Source organism: Mercenaria mercenaria, chromosome 3 (assembly GCF_021730395.1).
Source record: "Mercenaria mercenaria strain notata chromosome 3, MADL_Memer_1, whole genome shotgun sequence".
NCBI classification, from domain to species: Eukaryota; Metazoa; Mollusca; class Bivalvia; order Venerida; family Veneridae; genus Mercenaria; species Mercenaria mercenaria.
The window spans coordinates 68,216,319-68,238,534 of NC_069363.1; the positions used below are offsets into that span (position 1 = coordinate 68,216,319).

Genomic DNA, 22,216 nt, shown 5'->3' on the forward strand with positions numbered 1-22,216 from the left:
CCCTATTAATTTTGGGGTCACTCCATCAAAGGTCAAGGTCACGGGCCTGAACATTGAAAACCATTTCCGATCAATAACTCGAGAACCACTTGACCCAGAATGTTGAAACTTCATAGGATGATTGGTCATGAAGAGTAGATGACCGCTTTTGATTTTGGGGTCACTCCGTCAAAGGTCAAGGTCACAGGGGCCTGAACATTGAAAACCATTTCCAATCAATAACTGGAGAACCACTTGACCCAGAATGTTGAAACTTCATAGGATGATTGGTCATGAATAGTAGAAGACCCCTATTGATTTTGGGTTCACTCCGTCAAAGGGTAAGGTCACAGGGGCCTGAACAGTGAAAACCATTTCCGATCAATAACCAGAGAACCACTTGACCCAGAATGTTGAAACTTCATAGGATGATTGATCATGAAGAGCAGATGACCCCTATTGATTTTGGGGTCACTCCGTCAAAGGTCAAGGTCACAGGGGCCTGAACATTGAAAACCATTTCCGATCAATAACTGGAGAACCACTTGACCCAGAATGTTGAAACTTCATAGGATGATTGTACATGCAAAGTAGATGACCCCTATCGATTTTGGGGTCACTCCATTAAAGGTCAAGGTCACAGGGGCCTGAACATTGAAAACCATTTCCGGTCAGTAACTTGAGAACCACTTGACCTAGAATGTTGAAGCTTAATAGGATGATTGGTCATGCAGAGTAGATGACCCCTAACGATTTTTGGGTCACTCTGTGAAAGGTCAAGGCCACAGGGGCCTGAACATTGAAAACCATTTCCGGTCAGTAACTTGAGAACCACTTGACCCAGAGTGATGAAACTTCATAGGATGATTGGTCATGCAGAGTAGATGACCCCTAACGATTTTGGGGTCACTCTGTTAAAGGTCAAGGCCACAGGGGCCTGAACATGGAAAACCATTTCCAATCAATAACTTGAGAACCTTTCGATCCAGAATGTTGAAACTTCATAGGATGATTGTTCTTACAGAGTAAATGACCCCTATTGTTTTTGGGGTCACTCCGTCAAAGGTCAAGGTCACAGGGGCCTGAACATTGATAACCAGTTCTGATCAATAACTTGAGAACCACTTGGCCCAGAATGTTGAAACTTCATAGGATGATTGAACATGCAGAGTAGATGACCCCTATTGATTTTGGAGTCAGTCAATTAAAGGTCAAGGTCACAGTGGCCTGTTCTTGTAAAATCATTTTTTGGAAATAACTTGAGAACCGATTGACCTACAATGTTGAAACTTAATAGGATGATTGGACATGCAGAGTAGATGACCCCTATTTATTTTGAGGTCACTTGGTCAAAGGTCAAGGTCACAGGAGCCTGAACAGTGACTTGAGAACCACTAGGCCAAGAGTGTTGAAATTTAGCGGGATGACTGAACATGCCAAGTAGATGATCCCTATTGCAGCCAACCATCAGTGTCTCTTTGACTTTCGCTCCTGACCTCTATTGACTTCTTGCCTATAGGACTTTGCATTTGGGGAGACATGCACTTTTTTACAAAAGCATTTTCTAGTTTGAATAATTTTGGTAGAGGACCACTAGATGATGCTACACACCAGATATCAAAGCCCTAGGCCCTGTGGTTTTGGACAAGAAGATTTTTAAAGTTTTTCCTTTCGGTTGCCATGGCAACCAGAGTTCTACATGGAATTCAATTCTTTGAACAATTTTGAAAGGGGGCCACTCAAGGATCATTCCTGTGAAGTTTGGTGTAATTCTTCCCAGTGGTTTTTAGGAAGATTCTTTCAAAAAATTGTTGACGGACGACGCACGACGGACATCAAGCGGTCACAATAGCTCACCTTGTCACTTTGTGACAGGTGAGCTAAAAACCTTTTGACCTCTCTAGAGGCCATACTTTTCATGAGAGCTTCATGAAAATTGGTGAGAATGTTCCACCTTGATGATATCTAGGTCAAGGTCGAAACTGGGTCACGTACCTTCAGAAACTATGTCATTAGGTCAGATAATAGAAAAACCTTGTGACCTCTCTAGAGGCCATATTTTTCAATGGATCTTAATCAAAATTGGACAGAATTTTTATCTTGATGATATCTAGGTCCAGTGTAAAACTGGGTCACATGAGCTCAAAAACTAGGTCACTGTGTCAAATATTAGAAAAAACGACGTCATACTCAGTTCAAAACTGGGTCATGTGGGGACAGGTGAGCGATTCAGGATCATCATGGTCCTCTTGTTCAGTTGAGGTTCATGAAGTTTGGTCAGAATGATTGGCTTGATCAAATTTTGGTCAAGTTCGAATATAGGTCATCTTGGCTCAAAAACTAGGTCACTTGGTCAAATGGAAGAAAATACTTGTTTACACATTTTTGGTCCAATCTTAATGAAAATTGGTTAGAATATTTGTTTCCATGAAATCACTAGGTCAAACATGTTTACACTGTTATGGTGTGTTTCTCAGGTGAGTGACCTAGGGCCATCTTGGCCCTCTTGTTTAACTTTTGTACTGAGTTTCTTCCCGTTAAATTCCAAGAATTAGTCTATTTTTAGAAGTTCTTTTTTTTAGCTCACCTGTCACATAGTGACAAGGTGAGCTTTTGTGATCACCCGTCGTCTGTGCGTGCGTGCGTCAACAATTTCTTGTCTGCACGATAGTGGTTTCATTATTGATTTTATTTTGACCAAACTTGCACACAACTTTTATCACCATAAGATAAGATGTTGGTTCCTTTCTTGAACTGGCCAGATCCCATTATGGGTTCCAGAGTTATGGACCCTGAAAGGGGCAAAAATAGCTATTTTGACCTTGTCTGCACAATAGCAGCTTCATTTATGACTTGATTTTAACCAAACTTGCACAAAACTTGTGTCACCATAAGATCTTGGTTCCTTTCTTGAACTAGCCAGATCCCATTACGGGTTTCAGAGTTACAGTCCATGAAAGGGCCAGAATTGGCTATTTTGACCTTGTTTGCACAATAGCAGCTTCATTTATGATTTTATTTAAACAAACTTGCACACAACTTGTATCACCACAAGATCTTGGTTCCTTTCTTGAACTGGCCAGATTCTATGTTGGGTTCAAGAGTTATGGCCCCTTAAAGGTCCAAAATCGGCTTTTTTGGCTTTTGCAGCCATAGAGATACTTCATTTATGGTTTTATTTGATACAAACTTCCAAAATATCTTCAACAACAATAACTCTTGGATTCCATGACAAATCAGATCCAGTCGTAGGTTCCAGTTATTTTATATCTGATTACCTCCCCTGATTGTAATCAAAATGGATTTATATCAGTAAGTACTTATAGGACTTATTTGAAATTTCATTATTGTTATTAGTTGGACTGATACAATCAGGGAAGATAACTATGAACTGATTTTATGTCAAATTACCTCCCTTTATTTCAAATTAAAATGGGTATATCTCCGTAACTAATGAAGATACTGATCTGAAATTTCATTTATGCCAACATATTTATTTGACAGATCCTTCTTTTGTTCACTTACAATATTTTTTTTTAATTACTTCCCTTTTACGTTACTATAAATAGCTTATTTTTAGTAACATTTTTATTATTGGCCATAGGGAAAAACCGAGACCACTTTTCTGTGGTACAACATGGCTGGTACCTCCAATTTTTAGGTGTTTTTTGACATATCTGTACCTTGTAAGAATTTTTTTTCTTCTTTTTGGTTAAATTTCTTCCCTTTGTTGTTCCTGTCCTTTGGATTTAGATATTTTTTCTGAGGACCTTCTTGTCCTCAAATGCAATGATAACAGGTGAGCGATATAGGGCCATCATGGCCCTCTTGTTAGATTTTCAATATTTTAGGTATTTTTCTAACTTTTTTATTAGCTCACCTGTCACTGCCCGTCGTCCGTCCGTCTGTCTGTCCACAATTTCATGTAAACACGATAAGAGACCACATTTTGCAAGCAATTTTGATCAAACTTGTACAAAACTTGTATTGGCATGATATCTCTGTTCCTTTCGAAAACTGGCCAGATCCCGTCATGGGTTTTAGAGTTATTGCCCCTTAAAAGGCCAGAATTTGCTATTTTTGTGCGTCAACAATTTGTTGGCTGAAGAATAGTGGTTTCATTTATGATTTTATTTTAACCAAACTTGCACACAACTTGTATCACCATAAGATCTTGGTTCCTTTCTTGAACTGGCCAGATCCCATTATTGGTTCAAGAGTTACAGCCCCTGAAAGGGCCAAAATTAGCTATTTTGACCTTGTCTGCACAATAGCCGTTTTATTATGATTTGATTTTTGCCAAACTTGCACACAACTTGTATCACCATAAGATCTTGGTTCCTTTCTTGAACTGGTCAGATTCTGTTATGAGTTCCAGATTGTCTGCACAATAGAAGCTTCATTTATGATTTGATTTTAATCAAACTTGCACACAACTTGTGTCACCATAAGATCTCGATTCCTTACAATATTTTTAGCCCACCATCATCAGATGGTGGGCTATTCAAATCACTCTGCGTCCGTGGTCTGTCGTCCTTCCGTCCGTCCGTCCGTCCGTCCGTCCGTCATTCCGTTAACAATTTCTCGTTATCGCATCTCCTCAGAAACTACAAGGGGGATTTTGACCAAACTTTGTCAGAATGATGTATTGGTACCCTAGTTGTGTCCCTCTGAAAATCAGACTGGTTCAACAATTTTTGAATGAGTTATGGCCCTTTGTTTATTTGTATAATTTACATAGATTTATATAGGGAAAAACTTTGAAAATCTTCTTGTCCAAAACCACAGAGCCTAGGGCTTTGATATTTCGTATGAAGCATCATCTAGTGGTCCTCTACCAAGATGATTCAAATTATTTCCCTGGGGTCTAATATGGCCCCGCCCCTGGGGGTCACATGGTTTATATAGACTTATATAGGGAAAAACTTTGAAAAACCTCTTGTTCAAAACCACAGGGCCTAGGGCTTTGATATTTTGTATGTGACATCATCTAGTGGTCTTCTACTAAGATTGTTCAAATTATCCCCCAGGGTAAAATATAGCCCCGCCCTGGGGGTCATATGGTTTACATAGACTTATATAGGGAAAAACTTTGAAAATCTTCTGGTCCAAACCACAAAGCCTAGGGCTTTGGCATTTGTAATGTAGCATCATCTAGTGGTTCTCTACAAAGCTTGTTCAAATTATCCCCCAAAGGTCAGATATGGCCCCGCCCTGGGGGTCACATGGTTCATATAGACTTGTATATGGAAAAGCTTTTAAAATCTTCTTGTCAATAACTTACAACATTCAGATTTGGACAACATGTCGAGGGCTGAGCGCGAAACTATTGTATCTTGTTCTTTATTTATATACAGTTACAATAGTTTCGCGCTCAGCCCACGATGTATGGTTTTGAGTGGCAAGATGAACCTTGACACGAGTTGACCTTGATTTTGACCTAGTGACCTACTTTCACATTTCTGTAGCTACAGCCTTCAAATTTGGACCACATGCATAGTTTTGTGCACTGAAAAAAACTTTGACCTTGACATTGACCTAGTGACCTACTTTCACATTTTTGAAGGTATAGGCTTCAAATTTGGACCACATGCATAGTTTCGTGTTCTGAAATGAAATTTGACCTTGATTTTGACCTAGTGACCTACTTTCACTTTTCTCAAGCTACAGCCTTCAAATTTTGACCACGTGCATAGTTTTGTGTACCGAAACAAACCTTGACATTAACTTTGACCTAGTGACCTACTTTCACATTTTTGAAGGTACAGGCTTCAAAGCCCGCCCGCTTAGCTCAGTAGGTAGAGCGTCGGTCTACGGATCGCGGGGTCGTGAGTTCGATCCTGGGGCGGGGCGTATGTTCTCCGTGACTATTTGATAAACGACATTGTGTCTGAAATCATTAGTCCTCTACCTCTGATTCATGTGGGGAAGTTGGCAGTTACTTGCGGAGAACAGGTTTGTACTGGTACAGAATCCAGGAACACTGGTTAGGTTAACTGCCCGCCGTTACATGACTGAAATACTGTTGAAAAACGGCGTTAAACCCAAAACAAACAAACAAACAAAAACAGGCTTCAAATTTGGACCACATGCATAGTTTCGTGTTTTGAAATGAAATTTGACCTTGATTTTGACCTAGTGACCTACTTTCACACTCAAAAATGGCACATTGGTGGGCGCCAAGATCACTCTGTGATCTCTTGTTTTTAATTACTTCCCTTTTATGTTACTATAAATAGCTTATTTAGTAACTTTTTTATTATTGGCCATAGGGAAAAACCGAGACCACTATTCTGTGGTACAACATGGATGGTACCTCCAATTGTTAGGTGTATTTTGACATATCTGGAAAATTTCAACTACATTTTCTTTTAATTCTTTTGATTGATCTTGATTATGATTTTTAGCTCGACTATTCATAGAATAGTAGAGCTATTGGACTCAACCATGCGTCGCCGTCTGCATCCGCGTCGCCGTCCGTGTCCGCGTCCCGATTTGGTTAAGTTTTTGTATGTAAGCTGGTATCTCAGCAACCACTTGTGGGAATGGATTGAAACTTCACACACTTATTCACTGTGATAAACTGACTTACATTGCACAGGTTCAATAACTCTGTTTTGCTCTTTTACAAAAGTATGCCCCTTTTTTGACTTAGAAATTTTTGGTTAAGGTTTTGTATGTAAGCTGGTATCTCAGTAACCACTTGTGGGAATGGATTGAAACTTAACACACTTATTTACTGTGATAATCTGACTTACATTGCACAGGTTCCATATCTCTATTTTGCTTTTTTACAAAATTATGCCCCTTTTTCGACTTAGAATTTTTTGGTTAAGGTTTTGTATGTAAGCTGGTATCTCAGTACTCACTAATGGGAATGGATTGAAACTTCACACACCTGTTCACTGTCATGATCTGACATGCACAAAGCAGGTCCCATAACTTTATTTTGCTTTTTTACAAAATTATGCCCCTTTTTCAACATAGAAATTTTTGGTTAAGTTTTTTATATGTAAGCTGGTATCCCAGTATCCACTAATGGGAAAGGATTGAACCTTCACACACTAGTTCACTGTCATGATATGACATGCAGTGCAAAGGATCAATAACTCAACTTTGCATTTTAAAAAATTATGCCCCTTTTTCAACTTAGGAGTTTTTGGGTTAAATTCTTATATGTAAGCTGGTATCTCAGTACCCACTAATGGGAATGGATTGAAACTTCATACACTTGTCCACTGTCATGAGCTGATAAGCACTTTGCAGGTTCCATAACCCTATTTTACTTTTTTACTAAATTATGCCCCCTATTCGACTTTCTTATTCATTCAAGCGACAAGGCTGTTAAATAGTCGAGCGTTGCTGTCCTCCGACAGCTCTTGTTTGACCTTCTTGTCCTTAAGTGCAGTGATAACAGGTGAGCGATATAGGGCCATTATGGCCCTCTTGTTATTAGTCCTATGTAAAAAGTAAATACATTTTTCTGTGGTAACATGTGTGTAGGGCTGTAACGAATACACTAATGGGTGAATATGATACGTATCACGAATACAGGGTGATGAATATGAATATTTATTCATGAATATGAATTCTATACTAAAAGGTCACTAAAAATTATTTGGCTTTTGCCAACAATATATTACAGCCGTGTTTTTTTTTTTTTTTTTTACAAAAAGTTGGGACTGGGCGTTTATTAGAGCATGAGCTATAAATAGAATTATTACGGTATCCCTATTTTTTTGTAATTTCTGTTTGAACTTAATTTTTTTTTTTGCACAAAGTCATGTATAAAAGAGGATGTTTCTATCAGTTTCCATGACTTCCTAGGCTACAGCTTCATGAAACAGATTTACTTCATTGAGTGATGAGGCCTGGATCCAGGGCCAGGCCGAGGAGGCCTGTGTCCCCCAGTTGGCTCATCAAAGTTGCTCTCAACTATTTTGGCAAAGAATTAATATTTTCCCAATATTAGGTCCAAAAACGCACCAGAGGTCATCATTCCATTCCTTTAGTATAAAATTTTCCAGGGGGAGGAACCCCTGATCCCCCATGAGGTGCCTCAAAATTTATATAAGAAATTCACCAGAAGCCACCATTTCATATCTACATTTTAAAAAATTCAAGGCATTCACCAGCACCCACCATTTCATACCTGTATTTCGTAATTTTCCAGGGGAGAGCCCCCTGAACCCCCCCCCTAATTGAGAGTAGTACCCCTCCAGTTCCTCAATATTTGGACAAATAAATACGCCAGTGCATGCATATGTCCACCATTTCATACTTGTATATCAAAAACTTATGTCGGTGACACATTTGTTTTAGAGTTTTAGAATGGTACCCCCACGAAAAGCAACAATATATAGGGCTAGCTTGACATGTTGCCCCGTGGGCATCTATTCCTAATTTAGCCCTTATTTTTTTTCATAAATAGCCCTAATTTTTGGCGAAAACAGCCCTAATTTTAGCCCTAATTTTTTGCCAAATAGTGCTTGAAAGCCTGAACACTGTGATTGTGAACTAATACTGTTCAAAAGTAAAAGAAAACACACAGTCAACATGTAAGTTTAAAGAGCTTTGGATTTAAATTCTTAAACTGTCCAGGGGTGTGGAATTCCTATGTCCGACTCGGGACTTTTTGATGGCGGACAAGTGAGTTTTCGCATTCCGCTTGTCCATGGACAAGCTCAGATTTTCTGGTTTGAAATGAAAAAAAGAGAAAAATTTAGAACCGCTGAACAGTGCTTCAAGTTTATGGAGTTTATAAAAGAATTTGACATACGAAATTTTGTTTCACCCGCCGAGGGCCTCACAATTTCTCCAGCTTTGGGAAAACCATATTGCATCTAAATTTAGCATCTCTTTCTAACAGTCAGAATGTTTCATGCTTTCTCACATGGCTTCGCATGGCATGATGGGCAGTCGTTTAGGTATTTCTGTTGAATGTTCGACGGCCTCGCGGACAAACACAAGCTAAAGAGTCGAAAGCTTATGTTCTTGAAACAGCTACACTATTACACTTTATTATGTTTGCTTTTGTTACTACTTGTACATTATTGTCCAAAATAAAGAATTATTTGCATGCCAAAATGTTGAAAATCCGGGCAAGTAAGTTTTGACTGCGGACAAGTAGATTTTTAAGTCTCATTTGTCCATGGACAAGTGAAAAATATTGGGATTTCCACACCCCTGCTGTCAACTGTTTGGCAAAAACATGACTAGAGGTGACCAAAAACTGATGACGTGTATTTGGCAGGAGGATCCTTTATTTCAACGGTTTACTCGTTGCTCAAAATGATGTTTATGTAGACAGTTTTCAGATGTCGTAAGATGGGAATTCCCAAATATTGAAATCATATATTATATAAATTTGATTATGAATTCAATCACATTTCAAACGCAGAAAATTATGAAAGCATTTTATTAATGGTAAACCAACATCAAATATCGGCCCTATGACTTACCCAATCAATCTCGTGAAAATATTTGTCTACTGTTACGGGTGGGTTAATACGAAAAAAAAGAATAATCAATGCGAAATGCACTGAAACGGAGCATTTTCGGTAGATTTCTTGTGTTTTAGGTAAATTCAGGTAATTTTAGTTTGGATCATGCAGGTTTTATTTCTATTTGTAAATATTCGGTTTGGGAATAACGAGTACAATTTGGACAAAACTGTATTCGACTAAATCCAATATTCGAGTGTATCGTTACAGCCTTACATGTGTCGGTAAGACACTTTTTAGCTCACCAGAGCTCAAGGTGAGCTATTGTGACTGGTCATTGTCCGGCATGTGTCAACATTTGCCTTGTGGACACTCTAGAGGCCACATTTGTGGCCTAATCTTTATGAAACTTGGTCAGAATGTTAGTCTTGATGATCTCTAGGTCAAGTTTGAAACTGGGTCATGTTCGGTCAAAAACTAGGTCAGTAGGCCAGATCAAAGGAAAAGCTTGTGAACACTAGAGGCCACATTTGTGACCCAATCTGTATGAAACTTGGTCAGAATGTTTGTCTTGATGATCTCTAGGTCATGTTCGAAACTGGGTCATGTGGGGTCAAAAACTAGGTCAGTAGGCCAGATCAAAGAAAAAGCTTGTGAACACTCTAGAGGCCACATTTATGACCCAATCTTTATGAACCTTGGTCAGAATGTTTGTCTTGATGATCTCTAGGACATGTTCGAAACTGGGTCATGTTGGGTCAAAAAGTAGGTCAGTAGGCCAGATCAAAGGAAAAGCTTGTGAACACTAGAGGCCACATTTGTGACCCAATCTTTATGAAACTTGGTCAAAATGTTAGTCTTGATGATTTCTAGATCAAGTTCGAAACTGGGTCATGTGGGGTCAAAAACTAGGTCAGTAGACCAGATCAAAGGAAAAGCTTGTGAACACTAGAGGCGGCATTTGTGACCCAATCTTAATGAAACTTGGTCAGAATGTTTGTCTTGATGATCTCTAGGTCAAGTTTTAATCTGGGTCATTTAGGGTCAAAAACAAGGTCACATGGTCAAATCAAAGGAAAAGTTTTTGAACACTCTAAAGGCTGCAGTTGTGACTCAATCTTTATGAAACTTGGTCAGAATGTTTGTCTTGATGATCTCTAGCTTAAATTTGAAACTGGCTCATGTGGGGTAAAAAACTAGGTCAGTAGACCAGATCAACTCTGGTGAGTGATAAATAGGGCCGCCATGGCCCTCTTGTCTGTATTCACTTTCGGTGTATCTCTAATATTGGAGATTATTATATTTACCTCATCCGTCATTCTCGGCACATATACTAGTATTACTTATATGTGCCGAGGAAGCCCAGGATGAAGAACTCAAAAGACGAGTAAAAAAAATTTTATGTGTTAAGTTTTTTTACGTCTTTTGTGATTGCCCTGTGTCCGTCGTCCATCGTCGTCCATCCGTCCATCGTCAACAATTTGTCTGTTAACACTCTATAGGCAGGGCCCTTGTTTGCCGATTTTTGGGGCCGAAATTCGGCCCCGTTCCCCCCTCGAAATAGTATGCTTTTTTCCCCCGAAGTATAGAAAAATTCCCCCTCGAAAGAAAAAAAAATCAAGCAAAAAATCGATACCCGATAGTCTTAGGAGCGTCTCGTAACTTAATGAGCCTGATAAAGTTTTACTCCTTCCTCTTATCAGTCATTTTCTACAGTAAAACTATATCCACGATAAACACGTGTATTCAAAATAAACACACGCGGTCATGCCCTCCTGCCTTTGATCTTCTGCTAAATTCCCGCTCTTTATCATGTGGACATGCCACGCTGATTTTTCTTTATCAGCAAGTTACGTCACGGCGAGTGAACATAGGTAATGAGAATCAATGAAGTGTTAACATTAATTGATAAAGCGGTACCCGTATTGAGCCTGCATACTGTCAAAAAGGCGCCAATTATTAAATTATCGTAATTAAGCGACCAGCTGATTACCGAGATTTCTTCATGCAAACTTTAAATAAGCTCATTGTTTAATGATTGTACCTTTATATCAACCAGAAAATCCACAAATTTAAATGGATTTGGAAAGTAAAAATAAGTTTAGAATGTCCGTTTACGATTCTAATTACACCCGATGACATATGCAATTTTTCCAAAATTCACTAAAAAAACTTGACACACAATGCAATTTTTAATGAAAAGTAGCATCATTATTTGAGGAACTATCTCTGGTTTACCTTAGTGGACCAAGTTTACTGGCAAAAACAACATTTCAGAGGACATTCCAAAAGTGTACCAGTATCCGGATAGTACGTTTTTGGATACATTTTTACAGTGTTTTAGCACTTTTCTGCTAACAAACAAAAATATTGAAGAAAAACCTCATCAAATTAAAATGAATTTTGATAAAAATTTATTTACAATATCAGATTATATGACCTGAAACAGAAATTATTATTATGTTATTATGATGTAACATGTTCTTGGTTTTAGTAGCTATTAATTACTTAGTATTACTTTATAAGAAAATATAGTCAATTGTATCGATGTGTTGGGGCAGGACTCTTGTATTTTGAAAAAGGACCCTTCAAAATTTTGACCCAGGGGTCCTGTGACTCTTGGGTTTCCAGGTCTAGTGGAACCCCTGGTTTTACTGATCCGTATAATACACGCGTTTTTCAGTTCCCGGGATGCGTTTATGCAAAGTTACTTAACTTTGAAAATAAAATGTCGCATAATGCACATCATACCGTAAAAAGATCACGGATGCAACAGGGGCGAAATGCGCAAAAAAGATTTGCTTTTTAAGCAGCATGCTCTCAAAAAAACAAACAACTGTCACAGACACCACTGTTTCATCAGGACCAGACATGCACAATCAGGTAGATACGATGAAGGGAAGCCCTGCTCCGGCTGCTGCTGAGACAATGTCCGTGGATACTGCTAGTGCTACCGATAATGACGACATGTGAACCTCGCTTGGATATCACATAACTGATTTAATAAAAGAGAATAAAAGTTGCCTGTTTTTAATAGATTATGTTCTGTACAATACTTCAGATATATTCACATTAGTTTGATATCTGTAATATTCAATTGACCTTAATTTCATATCTCCAGAATGAATTCCCCCCTCCCTTGAAAACGACGCGAAATTCCCCCCTCCAAGGGCCCCGGCCCCAATCCCCCAAAATGTAGAGAGGGCCCTGATAGGTCACAATTTTTACCTTATCTTAATGAAACTTGGTCAGAATGTTACCCTCAATAAAATCTTAGACGAGTTCTATATTGGGTCATCTGGTTTCAAAAACTTGGTCACCAGGTCAAATCAAAGGAAAAGCTTGTTAACACTCTAGAGGTCACAATTTTGGCCCAATCTTAATGAAACTTAGAATGTTACCCTCAGTGAAATCTTGGACGAGTTTGATATTGGGTCATTTGGGGTCAAAAACTAGGTCACCAGGTGAAATCAAAGGAAAAGCTTGTTAACACTGTAGAGGTCACATTTATGTCTATATCTTCATGAAACTTGGTCAAAATGTTAATCTTGATGATTTGAAGGTCCAGTTTGATTCTGGGTCATGTATCAACTTTTTCTTGACTATTACTTAAAATAATCGGAAAAAGTTGTCTCCCTTTGAAAACGAATGCCATTTGTACTTAAAGTATTCCGAAACAGTTGTCTCCCTTTGAAAATGAATACCATTTGTTAAGAAATAAAGATAAACAATTGCTGAAAACTGTGTTCCACCTTGTTATGCGAAATTTCACCAATTGCACGCTATTGCAAATGCATCAAAACGAACATGTGTGACTATACTTTTGAAAAATGGTGAGTTTTTAAAGGCGTTTAACTGTCCGGAAGTGGAGCCCCTTTAGGCAGTCCTTTTCCGGAATTCAATGTTTTTATCAGTATACTGACACTACTTCGTAAAGTAATATACATGTTTTACATGCTGTTCAATTTTCATGTCAAACAACTCTTTCTTTCTATGATTTGGTGTTGTTTGAGTTTTGTTTCTCAAGGCCTAATTCTCATCCTTAATGAAACTTGGTCGGAATGTTCATCTTGATGATCTATAGGTAAAGTTCAAATCTGGGTCAGGTGGGGTCAAAAACTAGGTCACTAGGTCAAATCAAAGGAACAGCTAAATAACACTCTAGAGGCCACATTTTATGACCATATCTTAATGAGACGTGGTCAGAATGTTAATCTTGATGATCTATAGGTCTTGTTCAAATCTGGGTCAGGTGGGGTCAAAAACTAGGTCACCGGTTCAAATCAAAGGAAAAGCTTGTTAACACTCTAGAGGCCACATTTATGACTGTATCTTTATGAAACTTAGTCAGAATGTTAATCTGATGATCTTTAGGTCAAGTTTGAATCTGGGTCATGTGGGGTCAAAAACTAGGTCACCGGGTCAAATCAAAGGAAAAGCTAGTTAACACTTTAGAGGCTACATTTATGACCATATCTTAATGAAACTTGGTCAGAATGTTGATCTTGATGATCTTTAGGTCAGTAGGTCAGATGAGCGATACAGGGCCTTCATGGCCCTCTTGTTATATTATTCTAAGTATTTTTAGCTCACCTGTCACAAAGTGACAAGGTGAGCTTTTGTGATCGTACGGTGTCCGTCGTCCGTCGTCCGTCCGTGCGTCCGTCCGTGCGTCCGTAAACTTTTGCTTGTGACCACTCTAGAGGTCACATTTTTCATGGGATCTTTATGAAAGTTGGTCAGAATGTTCATCTTGATGATATCTAGGTCAAGTTCGAAACTGGGTCACGTGCCATCAAAAACTAGGTCAGTAGGTCTAAAAATAGAAAAACCTTGTGACCTCTCTAGAGGCCATATATTTCACAAGATCTTCATGAAAATTGGTCAGAATGTTCACCTTGATGATATCTAGGTCAAGTTCGAAACTGGGTCACGTTCCATCAAAAACTAGGTCAGTAGGTCTAAAAATAGAAAAACCTTGTGACCTCTCTAGAGGCCATATATTTCACAAGATCTTCATGAAAATTGGTCAGAATGTTCACCTTGATGATATCTAGGTCAAGTTCGAAACTGGGTCACGTTCCATCAAAAACTAGGTCAGTAGGTCAAATAATAGAAAAACCTTGTGACCTCTCTAAAGGCCATATTTTTCATGATATCTGTATGAAAGTTGGTCAGAATGTTCATCTTGATGATATCTAGGTCAAGATCGAAACTGGGTCACGTGCGGTCAAAAACTAGGTCAGTAGGGCTAAAAATAGAAAAACCTTGTGACCTCTCTAGAGGCCATATATTTCATGAGATCTTCATGAAAATTGGTCAGAATGTTCATCTTGATGATATCTAGGTCAAGTTTGAAAGTGGGTCACGTGCCATCAAAAACTAGGTCAGTAGGTCAAATAATAGAAAAAACCTTGTGACCTCTCTAGAGGCCATATTTTTCATGGGATCTGTATGAAAGTTGGTCAGAATGTTCATCTTGATGATATCTAGGTCAAGTTCGAAAGTGGGTCACGTGCCATCAAAAACTAGGTCAGTAGGTCAAATAATAGAAAAACCTTGTGACCTCTCTAAAGGCCATATTTTTCATGGGATCTGTATGAAAATTGGTCTGAATGTTCATCTTGATGATATCTAGGTCAAGTTCGAAACAGGGTCATGTGCGGTCAAAAACTAGGTCAGTAGGTCTAAAAATAGAAAAACCTTGTGACCTCTCTAGAGGCCATACTTGTGAATGGATCTCCATAAAAATTGGTCAGAATGTTCACCTTGATGATATCTAGGTCAGGTTTGAAACTGGGTCATGTGCCTTAAAAAACTAGGTCAGTAGGTCAAATAATAAAAAAACCTTGTGACCTCTCTAGAGGCCATACTTTTCATGGGATCTGTATGAAAGTTGGTCTGAATGTTCATCTTGATGATATCTAGGTCAAGTTTGAAACTGGGTCAACTGCTATCAAAAACTAGGTCAGTAGGTCTAAAATTATTAAAATCTTTTGACCTCTCTAGAGGCCATATTTTTCAATGGATCTTCATGAAAATTGATCTGAATATTCACCTTGATGATATCTAGGTCAGTTTCGAAACTGGGTCACGTGCGGTCAAAAACTAGGCCAGTAGGTATAAAAATAGAAAAACCTTGTGACCTCTCTAGAGGCCATATTTTTCATGAGATCTTCATGAAAATTAGTGAGAATGTTTACCTTGATGATATCTATGTAAGGTTCAAAACAGGGTCACGTACCTTCGAAAACTAGGTCAATAGGTCAAATAATAGAAAAACCTTGTGACCTCTCTAGAGACCATATTTTTCAATGGATCTTCATGAAAATTGGTCAGAATTTTTATCTTGATAATATCTAGGTCAAGTTCAAAACTGGGTCACATGAGCTCAAAAACTAGGTCACTATGTCTAATAATAGAAAAAACGACGTCATACTCAAAACTGGGTCATGTGGGAAGAGGTGAGCGATTCAGGACCATCATGGTCCTCTTGTTAACATTTCTTTTGGTTGCCATTCTTCTGTGACAAGACCGTATTGTGGGGGTATAAGTCACTCCTGTGACAGTTCTAGTTTGACCTGGAAAATGTAGGTTTAAGTTTTGCATGCAAATCAATCATCTCCATAACTAATCAGGTACTTAGTTGAAACTTACTACAAATGTTGTGCGCAAAATAACAGCATCAAGTGCCATAACTTTTACATGAATTTGGACAGTATACCTATTCTTAGATAGAAAATCCATTTTACTGACAAGCTTTCGAATAGTCGAGCATGCTGTCATGAGACAGCTCTTGTTGTTTCTTAATGTTACCCAGTGGGGAATCTTTCTAAAATACACAATTCAGTGATAGCAAATATAAGTAAATTAAAAACTGTTATTTATTACCAGCCTGGTACAGACAGTGGATGTACAGCTGTATTGGCTCTATTGAGAGATGATAAAGTGTATGTAGCCAATGCTGGGGATTCTAGATGTGTGATGTGCCAGGCAGGGAAAGCTGTAGAACTCTCGTTTGACCACAAACCGGAAGACGATAGTGAAAGAACAAGAATAGAGGCAGCAGGCGGGAGAGTCACTAATGATGGCAGAGTAAATGGAGGCCTTAATTTGTCAAGAGCTCTTGGTAAATTAACTGCATTTTTAGCTCACCTGAGCAATGCTCATGGTGAGCTATTTTGATCACGCTGTGTCCGTCATGTGTGCGTGCGTGCGTCCGTCTGTCGTCAACAATTGTGTTTAAAAGACATCTTCTCCATAACCACTGAGTGGATTTTGATGAAACTTTGCATGGATGTTCCTTGGATGGTCCTCTACCAAAGTTTTTCAAACAGTTCCGCTTGGTTGCACATAGGGGCCGCCAGAGCTAAAAATAGAAAAATCTTCAAACGACATCTCCTCCTAAACTGATGGTCCGATTTTGAAATAATTTCACACAAATGGTCCTTATGTCACCCTCTATCAAGGTTATTCAAATTATTTTGATTCGTCAAAAAACATGGCCGCCAGAGGGCGTGGTCACTTAAAAACCTTCTTGTGTGAAACTGCTGGCCGAATTTTAGAACAATTTCACACAAAATTAATGGTCCTTGTGTGACCCTCTACCAAGATTGCTCAAATGATTCCGATTCGTCAAAAAACATGGCCGCCAGAGGGCGTGGTCACTTTTCCCTATATGTATATAGTGGAAACTTTAAAAATCTTCTTGTGTGAAACTGCTGGCCCAATTTTAGAATAATTTTACACAAATGGTCCTTGTGTGACTCTCTACCAAGATTGTTCAAATTATTCCGATTCGTCAAAAAACATGGCTCCCAAGGGCGTGGTCACTTTTCCCTTTTTGTATATAGTAGAAACTTAGAAAATCTTCTTGTATAAAACTGTTAGCCTGATTTTAAAATAATTTCACACAAATTGTCCGTGCATATACAAATACTGTTCAAATTTTTCTGATTCGTCAAAAAACATGGCCGCCAGAGGGTGTGGTCACTTTTCATCAACAATTTCTTTAATCAACATCTCCAAAACTAAAATATTTTTTCTCTAGAGCTTTGGTATTTGGCATGTGATATAAGGGTTTGACTTGACTCTCTACCGTAATTGTCCAAATTATTACCCTACGGTCAATAAAATGGCCATGCCCGTGATTGACATGTACTTACTATAGGCTTATATAACAACAACAACAACAAAATTTATTCAGCATTAAGTAATATAACATTACTTCTAGCCTACATACAAGTGTAGTGACAAAAACAATGAAAATTTTGCAACTCCAGTTCTAAGAGAAATGTGAACTTCAAATATATCTTTAAGCAGAAGATTAAGTATTACGATAAGTTACTAAAATAACAATAACATGTTAATATTTATTTGTCTAGTTCTTTTCTACGTTTATTTGCAAAATATATATATTTTGATAGATTAATTATATCTTTCTTGTTTCTAGACATTAAAAGATTATCAAATTTTTGCAAAGTTGGCCAGGTAAAATAATATGACTTTAAGAATTTCCTACGTAAATCTGAATATATAGGACATGTTAACAGAAAATGATATTCGTTTTCTACAGTTTTCGATGTACAAAATTTACAGATTCGTTCTGATCTTGAAATATTGTAATATCTTCCCCTCTCTATTTCAAGACACTGTGAAGATAAACGAAATCTACTAAGGGCGACTTTGAATTGTTTTGCTAGGCTATAGTAATCAAGATATGGTTCGAGAGTAAAATTATGTTTGAACCTAGAATATGTTATTAATCTCTGTGAGTTATTGATATCTGCATACCAAGTTTGATGATACTGATCAAATATTCTTTCTTTAATAAAATCAAATACGGACATATTTTGATAATTATGAAAATTATTCCACATATCAGATAAGCCCAGACTGTCCAAAATAGTTTTGATTTGATACGCCCAGTTCTGACCATTATATGTTATATTGTTTTCTGTATCTTCCTTTAGCATATTACACATTTGTTTCAATAAACTATTCTCGCCTAACTTTTGAATTTTTAACCAGTATCTAATCATGTTTATATGGTGTTTAATTTTCATGGGTTCCCTGCCAAGTTCACCATATAATCCTGTCAGATTTGTTGAATTATTAACAACAAGAATTTTTCTACAGAATTTTGTATGGATTAATTCCATCTCTTTTCCATCTACGGCCCCCCATACTTCTGAGCAGTAATTTAGAACTGAGGAAACCAACGTATCAAATCATTCACATTTTTCACTGGTTTTGAATTCATACTGGTAGAAAATAGAAAACTGTCGATACAACGGTTTTGATGCATGATCTGCTATAGCTTTTTGCGTACGCGACCAATTGCCATTCTTAAAGAAGTATATACCTAAATATTTAAAGGATGATACCACTTCAAGTTTATCGCCGTATAAATAAAAGGTAAAATTGGTTGGTGTCCCTTTTTCAAAGATCATGACCCTGGTCTTACTTGTATTTATTTTTAAACCAAAAGTATTACAGTATGTTTCTACATTCTTTAACATACTTTGCAATGTTTCAGGATTGGTGGAAAATAATACTTGATCATCAGCGTAAAGTATTAGAAACAGACTAAGTTCATTGATAGAGAATATACCATCAAGATCAGCATTTATATTTTTCATTAAATCATTTACGAACATCGTAAATAAAAGTGAAGAACTTGGGTCTCCTTGTTTTACCCCTTGATGAGAGTTTATAACATCTGGGTGGACTTGCCCATTATACTTAACAGAAGCACAAACAACTGCATACATTGATTTTATTGCTTTTACCATTTTGGTGCTAACATTTTCTGCTAGTAATTTTTGCCAGAGGAATGAACGATTTATCTTGTCGAAACATTTCTTGTAATCTATAAATATAGAATATAATTTTTAGCTCACCTGAGCACAAAGTGCTCAGGGTGAGGTATTGTGATCGCTCACCGTCCGGCGTCCGTCCGGCGTCCGTCCACACTTTCCTTTAAACAACATCTCCTAAACCAACAGGCCAATTTTGATGAAACTTCACAGGGATGTTCCTTGGATGGCCCCCTTTCAAAATTGTTCAAAAAATTGAATTCCATGCAGAATACTGGTTGCCATGGCAACCGAAAGGAAAAACTTTAAAAATCTTCTTCTCAAAAACCAGAAGCCTAGAGCTTAGATATTTGGTGTGAAGCATTGCCTAGTGGACCTCTACCAAATTTGTTCAAATCATGACCCCGGGGTCAAAAATGACCCCGCCCCAGGGGTCACTTGATTTTACATAAGAAAATCTTAAAAGATCTTCTTCTCAAAAACTAGAAGCCTTAGAGCTTAGATATTTGACGTGAAGCATTGCCTAGTGGACCTCTACTAAAATTGTTCAAATCATGACCCCGGGGTCAAAATTGACCCCGCCCCAGGGGTCACTTGATTTTACATAGGAAAATCTTCAAAAAATTTCTAAAAACAAACCAGAAGGCCTAGAGCTTACATATTTGACATGTAGCATTGCCTTGTGGACCTCTACGAAATTTGTTCAAATCATGGCCCCCGGGGTCAAAATTGACCCCGCCCCAGGGGTCACTTGATTTTACATAGGAAAATATTTAAAAAATCTTCTTCTCAAAAACCAGAAGCCCTGGAGCTTAGATACTTGACATGTAGCATTGCCTAGTGGACCTTTACTAAAGTTGTTCAAATTATGACCCGGGGGTCAAAATTGACCCCGCCCTAGGGGTCACTTGACTTTACATAGAAAAATCTTCAAAAGTTTTCTAAAAATAAACCAGAAGGCCTAGAGCTTAGATATTTCACATGTAGCATTACCTAGTGGACCTCTACAAAATTTGTTCATATCATGACCCCCTGGGTCAAAATTGACCCCGCCCTAGGGGTCACTTAATTTTACATAGGAAAATCTTCAAAAATTTTCTAAAAATAAACTAGAAGGCCTAGAGACTAGATATTTGACATGTAGCATTGCCTAGTGGACCTCTACAAAATTTGTTCAAACCTTGTCCCCCGGGGTCAAAATTGACTCCGCCCTAGGGGTCACTTGATTTTACATAGGAAAATCTTAAAAAAAAATTCTAAAAATAAACCAGAAGGTCTAGATCTTAGATATTTGACATGTAGCATTGCCTAGTAGACTTTTACAAAGTTTATTCAAATCATGACCCCTGGGGTCAAATTGACCCTGCCGCATGGGGTTACGTGATTGTACATAGAAAAATCTTTAAAATTTTCTAAAAATAAACCAGAAGAGCTTAGATATTTGACATGTAGCATTGCCTAGTGGACCTCTACAAAAAGTTTTCAAATCTTGTTTTTAAAGTTACTTAAAGAAAATTTCAACTATATTTTCTCATAATTCTTTTCATTGATTTCTATTATGATCTTTTGACCTTGAAGACTTGTCCTTAAGTGCAATGATAACAGGTGAGCGATATAGGGCCATCATGGCCCTCTTGTTTACCGGAATACAACACCTTTGATACAATTGAATGTAAAAGAAATATACAATCTACCGTACTTTTACCTTTTTGAAATCCAAACTGACAATTTACAAGTGTTTCGTATTTGTCTCTCCATGCGGTTAGTCTGTTAAGTAATATATGTGAATATATTTTAGACAGAATATTATTTAGTGTTATACCACGGTAGTTTTTACATTCTTTTGGATCACCCCCTTTAAATATAGGGAAAATGTATCCAGTCCCCCAACTTTCAGGGTATTCCCCACTGTCAAAAATTTGATTAAAAATTGAAACAAGGTGAGAAGAGATTATACTGTAAGTTGACTTAATTATTTCTGCTGAAATGCCATCTGGGCCAGAAGATTTAAAGCTATTTTGTTTGAATACGGCTTTATGTACCTCCTGCTCAGAAATTGGTAAATCAAGTTCATCATCATGGATATTTTCAAAGTTATCCTCTTCAATATTTACATCTGCATCACTGTTTTCACCAAATAATGTAGCAAAATGCGTATGAAGCTGATCGATTTCTATATCTTTATTTTTAGAACTTTTCTTTTTAAAACATTTTTTAACTGATTTCCAAGACCTACTGGGTTGTTTCGTTGCAATATTTTCAAGTTCACGACTCTCATGCAACTTAAATCTATATTTTGTTTTTGATTTTATTTTATTATATTGCGTACGCATTTTTATGCCCCCGAAGGGAGGCATATAGTTTTTGAACCGTCTGTCTGTCTGTCCGCAATTTTCGTGTCCGGTCCATATCTTTGTCATCAATGGATGGATTTTCAAATAACTTGGCATGAATGTGTACCACAGTAAGACGACGTGCAGTGCGCAAGACCCAGGTCTGTAGCTCAAAGGTCAAGGTCACACTTAGACATTAAAGGATAGTGCATTGATGGGCGTGTCCGGTCCATATCTTTGTCATCGATGGATGGATTTTCAAATAACTTGGCATGAATGTGTACCACAGTAAGACGACGTGTCCTGCCCAAGACCCAGGTTCGTAGCTCAAAGGTCAAGGTCACACTTAGACGTTTAAGGATAGTGCATTGATGGTCGTGTCCGGTCCATATCTTTGTCATTGATGGATGGATTTTCAAATAACTTGGCATGAATGTGTACCACAGTAAGACGACGTGTCCTGCGCAAGACCCAGGTTCGTAGCTCAAAGATCAAGGTCACACTTAGACGTTAAAGCCCCAACTTTTACTACCCTGGCAGTAAGTTTTGTAGGAGGAGCCTATCAAATAACAACGCTACTCTGAGCTGTCTGTTAGCTAAAAATAGCTAACCTTAAATGATTCACAGGCAAATGTAAACAATG

The 22,216-nt window shown here is 37.9% G+C and overlaps 1 protein-coding gene across 2 annotated transcripts in view; it reads left to right on the forward strand.

Moving 5' to 3' along the window:
* The window catches only part of LOC123524470 (protein phosphatase 1G-like), a 194,055-nt gene that overhangs the window by 128,148 nt on the left and 43,691 nt on the right, over window positions 1–22,216 (forward strand). For both annotated transcript variants that reach the window (XM_045302684.2, XM_053538840.1), the window contains exon 8: window positions 16,317–16,551. In XM_045302684.2, coding sequence (XP_045158619.2) covers window positions 16,317–16,551 — 235 coding nt within the window. The remainder of the gene's footprint in view (window positions 1–16,316; window positions 16,552–22,216) is intronic.